The 12788-nt window shown below is 44.5% G+C and overlaps 1 protein-coding gene across 1 annotated transcript in view; it reads right to left on the reverse strand.

The window, feature by feature from the left end:
* Nucleotides 1–12788, reverse strand: part of ptprua (protein tyrosine phosphatase receptor type Ua) — a 446907-nt gene that overhangs the window by 82646 nt on the left and 351473 nt on the right. The window contains exon 14 of the mRNA XM_081375841.1: nt 7243–7381. Within this exon, the coding sequence (XP_081231967.1) occupies nt 7243–7381 (139 nt within the window). The remainder of the gene's footprint in view (nt 1–7242; nt 7382–12788) is intronic.

Consider the following 12788-nt stretch of genomic DNA (forward strand, 5'->3'; position numbering starts at 1 on the left):
GCATTCCTTGATGATCGATCTCATGACCTTAACGTTGCTAGCACTATTCTCTATTGTTTTAGCAGGAAGGCAAGTGATCAGGCATGTTAATATGCTTATTACTCAAATATACTGAGATAAAGATATGTCTGTAGCTTCATGCCAGTTTATTACAAATACAAAAACACATTGTTTCACAACTGGCTTCACTACTTGGCTTTACTACAACTCTCTAAAATAATTTGCTGGTAATATACTGTAGTAGGTATAGTAGGGTAGTCGAGGTGCATATTTTAATCTAAATATAATATCATATATTATTTGAATCTGAATGTGCATTTGTATGCTATTTTTGAGTCTCATATTTGTTAATGATATGAAGTAATTGTGTTGGCTCCTTTTTTGGACCTTTGTTATTGGCTCAAACTCTCTTTTTATACTGTGCATCGCAATGTCTACACTCTAAAATGCTTTTTTTTTTTCTTCTTCTTCTTCTACCCAAACGCAGGGTTAAGCTTGTTGGATAGTTTTTTTTTTTGTTTGTTTGTTTGTTTGTTTTTTGCTATTTTTTTTTCAGGGTTGGGTCTTTTTTTGTGTTACCCAGCTCTTGAGTTAGTGGCTGGGTCAATGTCACAGACCTTTTAAACAATACACCCCTCCCCCACTCATCCCAGTGGTGGTGTTACAACCCAGCCTTTGAGTTACTTCGTCAGATGGGAGCAGTTCTCAGTGCTGACAAATTGGTGCATTTCAGTGAAATAAAGGTTTTTATACATTATATTGCAGTGTTGCCAATAAGTCCACGGTTTTCCTGCTACTAGGAATACTTTTACACTGTTGCCGCAGATATTTTTTGTAGTCTGTGGGACTATACGATTTTTACCGAAGGACGCTAACCTAACTAACATTATTTGACCTCAAGGTAAAACAATAATGATAATAATAATAATAATAATAATAGTACAAATATGACACAACTGCTTTAATGTTATGGTTTTGTTCACATGCTACATTAATATTTACTACTTTTGTTTTAACTTCAATTTCAATGTACTTCTTTGCAGCAAATGATTTACCAGCATTTTTAAACTCTCTTATTCACAGGAGCAATACCTGTATGCATAGTTCGAATTACAGGGGGTACTGGGGGGTACTATACCCCCCAATGAAGACTAAGTACCCCCCAAAGGGACAGAAATATCAGTTTTGGGGGGGTCAGATAATTTTTCTGATATTGTGAAAAAATGTAATTACAGTTACAATACAAGTCAACTCACTGTAGGAGAATTTTTATGTAAAGCGATTTCAGACACCCCTATTGTGGACCGTACCATTTTTAACCACCGTGGCGCTAGAAGCAACAGAGATAGAGAACGACTTCAACTTCTCACGCAAGTGTCAGTTGAATGACAAAACGCTAGTTTCATAAAGTAGCCTATCATTCTTTTCAACATTCCTTATTTCTATATACAGAAATATTTAAAATAATCTAATACAGTTATAATTTTTCAATGTAAATTATTTAATTTTATTGGTAACAGCCTAGTGTCTAATTATTTTATATTGAATTATATTGAATATATTTATCAAATTTAAGAATTTGAAATGAAAGATGGAGCATTCATTTAATAAAATTAGGGGAAAATGCCCTTTATAAAGGTACAAAAAATTATTCTGAGTGTTTTCAAACAGTGACGTAATGAAACATTGACAATTTAAGCTTGAAGGGAGTAAAGCCTCTGTTTAGGCTATTAAGGAAATGTAATTTTGCCAAAAGAAGAACTTTTATTTTAAATAAATGTTCATTTTAAATCAGCCTACTTCAGTGTGATATGTTACCATATTATCATGCTTAACACTAAGAATTTGAATAATTGTAATGTGATGATCAGATGCAGATATCTAAATCAAAGAATATGGGCGCTTTGCGGGCGAATTATTTATTTTTAATAGTGGATTCGGGTGACTCAAAGTGCACCAGATTAATGAATTTATCTTTAAAATGTACAAAATTTTCTCCCGGGGGGGCAAGCCCCCGGACCCCCCTAGAGATACCAAGCTCCTCCAACAAAAAAAAAAATGTGGGAAATATATTAGGCTATATATGATGATCTACAAAAAACGCACATTTCATTATCTTATTTTAGACCATGTTTACACCTATAAAACATGTATATGTGTGTTGCACAAAACATTTTCCACTTGGCGATCACGGTAGGGATTGATATGGTAGTGGACCATGATGGTCATAGAAGAAGTGAAAGAGCAGTACCCCCCAGTTATGGTGGGGTAATTCGCACTCTGCCTGTATGCATGAAAACACTTATCTTTTCACAGAGAGTAAACGCCTCGGTTACGACTGTAACCTCGGTTCCCTGAAGAGGGAACGAGCGTTGCGTCGAGTTTGACGCTATGGGAACGCTTTGCGTGATGATGTCTTGAAGCACATGTAAAATCAGTCCAATGGCGTGGCGGAGCGTCAGATGCGGGTGACGTCACGTACCAGGAAACTATAAAGCCTGCTTGAAAACAGAGAGCGACAGCTTCGTAAAAAGTCTGAAGTAGCCGCTGACAGGCATGAAGGAGATATGGCAAGGTGACGCAACGCTCGTTCCCTCTTCAGGGAACCGAGGTTACAGTCGTAACCGAGGCGTTCCCTTTCAAGGGAACTCGCGTTGCGTCGAGTTTGACGCTATGGGAACGTCTATACCAACGCCTCCATAGCTACAAATGTCTGTCCTGTGTGAAATCTGGTGAGCAGCACTAGGAAGACAAAACATGAGACCCTGGAGCAGAGTCTAGATCCAGAGAGTAGAACCTGACGAAAGTGTGCGGTGAGGACCAGCCTGCCGCATCACAAACGTCCTGTAACGACACTCCTTAATAACTAATCCTGAAATATTGAACCCCCTGCTTGGGACAGAAGGTCCCTCCTGACAGGAAGCTCCAGAGGATGCCCGTCGAGGAGGGACACAAGATCGGGAAACCATACTCTGCCCGGCCACCGCGGGGCTATAAGAAGCAGGCAAATCCGGTCCCTGCGAACTCTCTCCAGAACTCCCGGGAGCAGAGCAACTGGGGGAAAGGCGTACAGGCGTAGCCTCGGCCATGCCTGTACCATAGCATCCAGTCTGAGAGGAGCTGGATGCGTGAGGGAGAACCAAAGTGGACAGTGAGACGTCTCTCGAGACGCAAACAGATCCACTTGTGCTTGGCCAAACTCCCTCCATATCAACTCCACCACCTCGGAGTGGAGCCTCCATTCCCCGGGCCTCGGCCCCTGTCTCGACAGAGTGTCTGCTCCTATATTCTGGACCCCGGGGATGTAGGCTGCCCTGAGTGACAGCAACTTCCCCTGGGACCACAAGAGGATATGGCGTGCCAGATTTGATAATGGGCGCGAGCGCAAACCCCCTTGGTGGTTGATATAGGCGACTACCGACGTGTTGTCTGTATGCACTAACACATGGTGCCCCCTGAGATCTGTGATGAAGCTCCTCAGAGCCCGAAAGACAGCTAACATCTCTAGGCGATTGATATGCCAGGAACGATGATGGTCTTCCCACAGACCTTGAGATGAGCGACCCTCTAGGATCGCTCCCCAACCCGTGAAGGAAGCATCCGTCGTTAGCAGTTTGCGACGACAAGGAGCTCCCAACACTGGGCCCTGGGACAGGAACCCAGGTTTCTTCCACATAACCAGGGCACGTAAGCATCGCCGCGTGACCCTGATTGTGCGAAATGGGTTGCCCCTCTGGGAAAACCCCCTGGTCCTGAGCCACCACTGCAGGGGTCTCATGTGCAGCAGTCCAAAAGGTATCACGTTGGAAGCTGCTGCCATGAGACCCAACAGTCTCTGGAACTGTTTGACAGTGAGTAGCTGGCCTAGCTTTACACTTTTCACAGCTGCAAGGATGGACTCTATACGTGGCGGTGACAGGCGCGCCTGCATCGACACTGAATCCCAAACTACGCCTAGAAAAGTGGTCCTCTGGAGTGGAGAAAGCACACTCTTCTTGGCGTTCAGCCGTAACCCCAACTCTTTCATGTGGGCGAGAACAACATCTCGATGTTGAACCGCCAACCGATGCGACTGAGCTAAAATCAACCAATCGTCGATGTAGTTCATGATGCGAATACCCTGGAGGCGCAGGGGTGCCAGAGCTGCATCCATGCATTTGGTGAAAGTGCGGGGTGATAAAGCTAGGCCGAATGGAAGTACTCGATATTGGTATGCTTTGCCCCCGAAAGCAAACCTCAGGAACTTCCAATGACACGGACGGATGGAAATATGGAAATAAGCGTCCTTGAGGTCTATCGTGACAAACCAGTCCTCGGACCTGATCTGTGGCACGATTTGTCTCAATGTTAACATTTTGAACTTGAGCTGCATGACTGACTCGTTCAGAACTCGAAGATCTAAAATGGGACGCAATCCCCCGTCCTTCTTCGGAACTATGAAATACCGGCTGTAAAACCCGGTTTCCCTGTTGGAGGGAGGTACATATTCTATGGCCCCTTTCTCTAACAGAGTGTTTACTTCCTGTTCCATAACCAGAACCTGCTCGGGACCCACCACTGTGGGCAGGACCCCCATAAACCGAGGTGGGCGTTTCTTGAATTGTATCTGATACCCTTTTTCCACGGTCTGCAGGACCCAACGAGAAAACATTTGACAGTAGCTTCCACGCTGTCAGAGATTCTACTAAAGGTACCAGCCTCTCGAGACTGGTTTCTGGATTTTGTTGTTGAGTAGTCAATTCGTCGCCCTGTAACGGCGCACCGGCAGGGAACGACCGAACAGACTGCTCTAACACCCTCCTCGGAGGGGGCGGGCATCCCGAGGCCACTACGTTTCCGGGTGGTCCTTGAGATATGTGCTCGCCGGAGACCGCTGCGCCCTGTAACACCGGAGGTGGCAGGGTTGGCAGAACGGTCCCCTGAGGGTACCGAAGGGAGACGGGCACCGTAAAAAGAGGTGTTGACCGCTGCACTTCGGGGGGGACTACCCTCATTTGTCCTGAGCCCTCGGACGTCAGGACTTTTTCCCAGCAGCCTTCTTGGCGGTAATAACGGTCCTCAGATCCGTTCTACCCCTCGAAGGCTGCTGGGTTTGAGCGTGCCCTCCGTGTCCCCGTGGTTTATGTGGAGGAGCACGGGCGGACACGCTCTGTTTTTGAGTTGCACGATGTTGAGTGCTCTTTTTAGATGAGTGAGGCTGCTCCCGCTCAGCAGCCTCATGAAAAGATCGGTGGGGGAGAAGTTTTTGCAAAGCAGCTGCCTGCTTAGATGCTTCCTGAAGCTTATCAACAGCAGCAGAAACAGCGTTGCCAAAGAGACCATGCGTAGAAACAGGAGAATCCAACAGAATATTTTTCTCTTTGTCTTTAATATCACTGAGGTTGAGCCACAGATGCCTCTCAGTGGCCACCAGGGCTGCCATAGACCGCCCGATTGATTTAGTGGTCTCCTTGGTGGCCCTGAGAGACAGATCTGTGGCTCTGCGTAGTTCAGCAACAGCCTCAGGACTAATACCCCTGCCCTCATCCACATCACTCAATAATTCAGCCTGATAAGCCTGCAGCAGTGACATAGTATGAAGACACGCTGCAGCCTGACCAGAAGCTGAATAAGCCTTGCCCACCAGAGAAGATGTTACTCTGAGGGGCTTATTAGGCAACGCCGGAGCTTTAAGTGAAGATGCCGTTGCTGGAGAGAGATAGCTCGCAAGCGTCTCTTCCACCTTCGGCATCTCCCCATAACCATGCTCTTTATACCCAAATATAGCAGAATAATTTGTGGTTTGTGAATTAAAAACTCTATAAGAAACTGGTCTCTCCCACGATCTCGACACCTCGGTGTGGAGATCGGGGAAAAACGGCAGATTTCGGCGTTGTGGTTGTGCACGTGAGGGCAGGAAGCGTTCGTCAAGTTTACTTTTTGAACGAACGTCCTGTTTATCAGATGGCCATTCAATACATAATCTATCAACTGCTCTCGTCACTACATCCAGCAATTCTTCAAATGCATGAGACTGAGGTGGGGCTTCCTCAGACTCAGCCTCAACACTAACAACATCCAGTTCCTCAGAACTGGACAATTGCAGTGTTTGTTCTATCATCGGGGCGGAAGAAACCGCAGCGCGTGCTTCCGAATCCTAATGACAGACATCAGGTCTATCAGGTAAGGGCTGAGATAGGGCAGAGCCCGTCTCAGACCCCGCTGATAGATCCATTTGCGAACCCCAGGACTGAGATCGCCGCTGTGCCTCGGCAGCAGCGGGACCCGAGCCCTGGGGAACGCGAGCTTCCCGGAAGAAACTCAGCCGGGATCGGAGCGAGCGCATGGACAGCGCCTCGCAATGCACACAGCCAGCACCCTCGAGTGCTGACTGGGCATGCTCCTCTCCCAAACAAACAATGCACAGAACGTGAGTGTCCCTACCCATAATATAACGTGGGCAGGGATGCACACACATTCTGAACTGTTCGCTGGACATAATTGCTTTCAGTGACAAGACAACAGTAAATAGACAGAGACAGATTTCACATAGAGCGCTACTGAAGACACAGAAGCTGTCGCTCTCTGTTTTCAAGCAGGCTTTATAGTTTCCTGGTACGTGACGTCACCCGCATCTGACGCTCCGCCACGCCATTGGACTGATTTTACATGTGCTTCAAGACATCATCACGCAAAGCGTTCCCATAGCGTCAAACTCGACGCAACGCGAGTTCCCTTGAAAGGGAACCAACCTTTACCTGTACTTCACATTCAATAAGAGTCAAAAGAGTCTAAATTAAATTATAGCCCAGCAATAACCTATTTTCACACTTTCAGTCAGTCATTATAGCAAAATAAACCCCAGCACTGTGATTTTACTTGTATGATACTTCATACTACAGGCTACTTACATACTACGTTTTTGCAATAATGACCGGTTGACTGTTAATTATAACACTTATTACACAGCTGCAGAATGCAGCGATTGACCAATCACATTGAAGTATTACAGGGAGAAATGTAATAAAACTGTATAATGTAGTTCTGTAACAGATGAATATGTGTCATGTCTGAGCAAATATTTCAGCTGTGAGTTTGGAGCCAGCTCTAATTCAATCAGTTAAACCTTTGAAGATTTGTTAAAGCGTTTTCTGCTGTTTTTGACTGTGTCTTGATGATGCTGCTGTTGGTGTAATTTGAAAATGTGAAGAAAATATAAAATTGGATTTGATTTTAAATGGATCTGAGTGCACGCATACTCACCCTTTCTTGACAATAACCACGATGGCTCCCAGCAGGAGGATGAGAACAACCAGCCCCCCAGCACAGGCTCCCAAAATCAGCCCCATGTCCTCGGCATGCTGGGACACCTCCAGAGCATGCTTATGGTCCTTGCAGGCAACTGAGAGTGAAGACAAAAAGTTAATGAATGATTGTGAGATAAAAGCAAATAACATCAGATCAATTTGCTGAATATCAATAATACTGTAAATCGACATAAATAAGAATCTACTCAAACACTATTTTAACATAACAACACTGCTAATTTGGGTAAAATATCAAATATTTCATTTAATTTATATATTCAATAATATGTGTAAATAAAACTAACATCATCAATATATAAAAGTAAAGTATGAGAGCGCTAAGAAAGATATGTTTTAATAGAATCTCCAATGCAAATATCAGTGGCATATTTGGGAAGTTAAACCATTTTAGTAGATCAGTTCCCTTTCGAAGGGAACTCAACAATACGTCATCATGACGCTATGGGGAACGCCTCAGGTAAGACAGGTGTCTGAAATCAAATATCAACTCACAGCAATCATGTTGACCGGCGACAGCCCGTGAATCATCAACTTGATTGATTATCGTGCGACCTGCATGTATAAAAGGGAGCCTTGCACACATGACAACATTCTTTTCGTCTTCAGGGACTGTTTGTCTGTTTGGAGAATATCGCTGAAATGCGCAGAGAAGAAGGAGAATTTTCGCACAATCTGTGCGTTTTTTTTTTTGCTTGGGAGAAGAGCACGCACGGGAGGCTCTCTCGAGAGCCTCTTGTGCAAACTGTGAGCGTTTTTTCATTTGAAGACGCTCCACTCTCGTCGGACCCTTTTCTCGAGGGAGGAGGGTTCAGCATCTGAGCCCCGTGGTGCACGCGATATGTGAAATAATACTGTTTGGGTGCGAGGCATTCACAGTCAGCTCCTGAGGGTGCTGGCAGTGTTCATTGAGAAATATCTCGGCGTGCGTGCATCCGTGCGCTGTCGGATGTTTCAACCTCGCACCTGTTGACTTTCTTCTCGAGGGATGAAAGCCAAATATATTTTAAACGGCTCGAATCTCGCGTTTGCCGAGGCAGTATGTAGATTACGAGAACGTATAGATCAGGGATGGGCAACTTCGGTCCTGGAGGGCCACTGTCCTACAGAGTTTAGCTCCAACCCTAACTAAACACACCTGAACAAGCTAATCTAAGTCCTCAGGATTACTAGAAAATTACAGGCAGGTGATTTTTTCAGGGTTGGAGCTAAACTCTGTAGGACAGTGGCCCTCCAGGACCGAAGTTGCCCATCCCTGGTATAGATAAATATCAAAACAGTATTGTCTGGTGATTATGGCTGCACTTAATTCTATGGAATTAAAATGATGGAATATTATCTAAGTTAGATATTTTTATTCAGCCTACCATCCAGACCGTGTTTCACTTATCCAGTGTTTAAAAAGAAAAAGAAAAAAAAAGACAGGCCTCTTCCGGCCTTCCTGAATGTGAGTTCCCACATACTGTGGTCACCAGGTTTCAGGCCTCACAGGCCTTCCTGAGTATGAGCTCCCACATATTGTGGTCGCCAGGTTACAGGCCTCACCAGGCCTTTCTGGTTTCGGAATGGCTAAGTACGCGCACTTTCGTTTCGTGTACTTTCTAAAAATCCATATTTATGGTAAGGGTTATGCGCTGTACGCTTGTTCCCTTTTTTACGTGGCTCAGACTCCGGTTCTTCACCTCGAGTCCCACTCTAGATGTGTCTTGTTGTCACAATGTTTTACGACAGATGCCTCCCTTTTAAGCTATCTCCCACATTCTGTGGTTACAGGCCTCGTTAGGCCTCTCTGAAGGTAGCCCCACATTGTGTGGCTGTCAGGTTACAGGCCTCTCCGGCCTTCCTGAAAACAAGCTCCCACTTACTGTGGTCGCCAGGTTTCAGGCCCCACAGGCCTTCCTGAGTATGAGCCCCTACATACTGTGGTCGCCAGGTTACAGGCCTCATCCGGCCTTCCTGATATGAGCTCCCACATACTGTGGTCGCCAGGTTAGAAGCCTCACCAGGCCTTCCTGGATTCGGAATGGCTAAGTACACGCACTTTCGTTTCGTGTACTTTCTAAAATCCATATTTATGGTAAGGGTTATGCGCTGTCTGCTTCATTCCATTTTTTACGTGGCTCAGACTCCGGTTCTTCACCTTGGGTCCCACTCTAGATGCGTCTTCTGTCGCAATGTTTTACGACAGGCGCTTCCCTTTCAAGCTATCTCCCACATTCTGTGGTTACAGGCCTCATTAGGCCTTTCTGAAGGTAGCCCCACATTGTGTGGCTGTCAGGTTACAGGCCTCTCCGGCCTTCCTGAATACGAGCTCCAACTTACTGTGGTCGTCAGGTTACAGGCCTCTCCGGCCTTCCTGAATACGAGCTCCTACATACTGTGGTCGCCAGGTTACAGGCCTCACCGGCCTTCCTGATATGAGCCCTCATGTACTTGAGCTCCCCACATGAGGGGGTCATCAGGTCTTAGGTCTCAGTAGACCTTCCTGGTTTTGAACCCTCTCTTACTTCCCCAGTGTTCAGAGCGAGCACTGGGTAGACCCGTGGATTGAGTGGACGACTTCCGTCGTTTCTTGAGGTTGAGTCACACTCTCCGGGAGATCCCGTCTCTGTGATCCGGAACTGAATGGTTTCTGCCAGCTTTGCAGGCCTTCAGTTTCTGGATGCCTTATCCAAGGCAACTTCCAGAGGCTCTGTCTCGGACAGACAGGCAATGGCCAGACTGTGTGTCTTAGTATAGATCACCAGGCCAGCCTGGTGGTATTTCAGGAGGCATGCTCCCCTGAATAGTGACTGGCTGGGGGTCCCTCGGGTTCCCTAGCCACATTCCCTAGAAGGGACCCCTTCTATTGGAAGTTGTGGTCCTAAGCCTTTGAGCTGGCCCAGATATACCCCCATTAACTATGTTCTGGCGGTTTCTTGGTTCATTAGCTTGGGCTATGACTGGTAGGGAGTGCTGTCACTGACAGCCCGATTTGACCTAAGGGTGAGTGGTTCCAGTGTTTTCTGAATTACTGGTTCTGACAGTTGTCACTGCCTTTTGGCATGCACTCCCCTCAGCATGGCGGAGTGGGTATTTCGTTCCCCATAGCGTCATGATGACGTATTGTTGAGTTCCCTTCGAAAGGGAACGTCTCAGGTTACGAATGTAACCTATGTTCCCTGAGAACAGGGAACGAGACAATACATCTCCCTGCCATGCCTCGGGGCCTGCCTGCAACAGTCCCTTCAGACGATAGGATGTTGTCATGTGTGCAAGGCTCCCTTTTATACATGCAGGTCGCACGTTAATCAATCAAGCTGATGATTCACGGGCTGTCGCCGGTCAACATGATTGCTGTGAGTTGATATTTGATTTCAGACACCTGTCACACCTGAGGCGTTCCCCATAGCGTCATGATGACGTATTGTCTCGTTCCCTGTTCTCAGGGAACATAGGTTACATTCGTAACCTGAGACCTGAGAAGTCCCCCGTGGCATTTTTTCTTCATAAATTGTTTTAGTAAGAATATAAGTGAATATATATTACTATTTATTACTATGTGTTTATTGTGTTTTGTTATTATTTAACTAAATTTTCTACTGTGTATTCACATTTTGTTCTTATATTTTCCACAAATATATTCAGCAGCTGTTTTCAACATTAATAAGGATTTCTTTTTTTTCTTTTTTTCTTTTCTTTTTTTCCCTAAACTCCAAATCAGCAAATTAGAATGATTTCGGAAGGATCACGTGACACTAAATACTGAAGTAATGGTAATCATGTAAAACGAAGCCTTTGTGAGCATATGATACTTCTTTCAAAAACATAAATAAAATCGTACTGACCAAAAACTTTAGTGCATATCTGTAACGTAGAGTATATCTGCTATTACTGCTATAACTGCTATAACTATTTATTCCTCAAAAAATAAATATCACTATTTTAAGTCATTTCAGAGCAAATACATAAATATACAAATATAAATCTGAATACCTTCAAAACTACAAAAAAATATTAGGATATAATTTGCCCAGTCGAATACCTACTACTACAGCACACCAACATTATCTCAACCAGCAGATGAGCATTATAAGATTAGAACAGTAGCCAGGTAATGTTGGCACACTACTGCATGTTAACCTGCTAAAGGTATCGCATGGGTTGGAGGGAGATGAAGAGGAAGTTTATCTGCATCAAGCAGCACATGAACAAGCCACAGGGGAAGAAGCTCAACCCGGGGTGTCCTTGGAGCAAGAGCAGACCGGGTCTTGGGCAAATTAGGGTCAGGTCAGAGATGCAATTGTGCTGTTCAAGGTTAGATTCTGAGAGGTCCAGCTCCTAAAGCTAAGAATGATGGTCCTACGTTAGAACTTTTAAAACCCAGTTTTTGCAGCCAAATTCATGACTGAATGTCTCCTTTCACAAATATTATGCCATATGGGCTTCCTGTTCCTTGAAAATAGCACTGATTTAGCCAAAACTTACATAATTTCAGCTCTAAAATGACATGGGAGCAGTCTAGAACATGCAGTGCCGCTGTATAGTTTCTTAAAAGCACCACATTTTTGAAAGTTTGCCCAGTCTTGAAATTGGACGTCTCGTCCCAAACAGTTTTGGCAAAAACAACTGTTTTTGTTTTTTTATTCAACCCGGAACAAATCTACCTGCACATCAGAAAGGATCTTTCAACATTTCAGCGAATACAGCATTTGACCATTTTAGTGTCCTGTGATGACAGCTGCGCCCACTGGTCACCTACTTGAGAAAGAATGTCACAAACTAAAACAAAAAAAAAAAAATTAGCGTGTTCCTCAGATTTTATGGGTCTCTGTGTCTCCATTTTCTCTACTTATAAATGCAGTCAATTTCCAAACAGCTCCAGAGAACAGCATGAAATCTCTCTCTCGATTAATTTAAGCCCCTGCGGTGCCTGCAAAAGCAGAAATTGCCATTTGAAAAATCACAGGGATGGAAGTGCATCATCATACCATCTGCGGTACGGACATTAATTACAATATCATTGACTAAATAAATACCTAAATAACAGAATATGACATACAAAACAAAGAGTCTAAAGAGACATTCTGCTGATGGGCTATAGTATAATAGTATAGTATATCCAGTAATGGCAACGCATTCTTTTTTGCCATGTACTTCGATTCTTCAGTATCTTCATAAAGCTAAACTCACAAACTAATTAACAATATAATGAAGTAATTAGAACTTTCATAAAATAGACACTCGCTCAACCACTAACAGTACAGAACATCAGCATTGAATAAAAGCGTGAGTCTTATTTTTACTTCACTGTATTTTGACATTCTATTGTACAATATTGTACATTACTGCTATTTTTGTTGTTTCCTCGCAGAGAAGAGCAGTAAAAGGTCAGAGACATCTCTGTTCCAAAGTCTAGAAAACATTTATGCATCATATGCACGCTTTGGATGTATTTTCAAAATGAGGTTGAAGCTTTCTCATTAGCCAGATTGAAGGCAGCAT

The sequence above is a fragment of the Scardinius erythrophthalmus genome, assembly GCF_964197995.2.
Source record: "Scardinius erythrophthalmus genome assembly, chromosome: 10".
Taxonomy (NCBI): Eukaryota; Metazoa; Chordata; class Actinopteri; order Cypriniformes; family Leuciscidae; genus Scardinius; species Scardinius erythrophthalmus.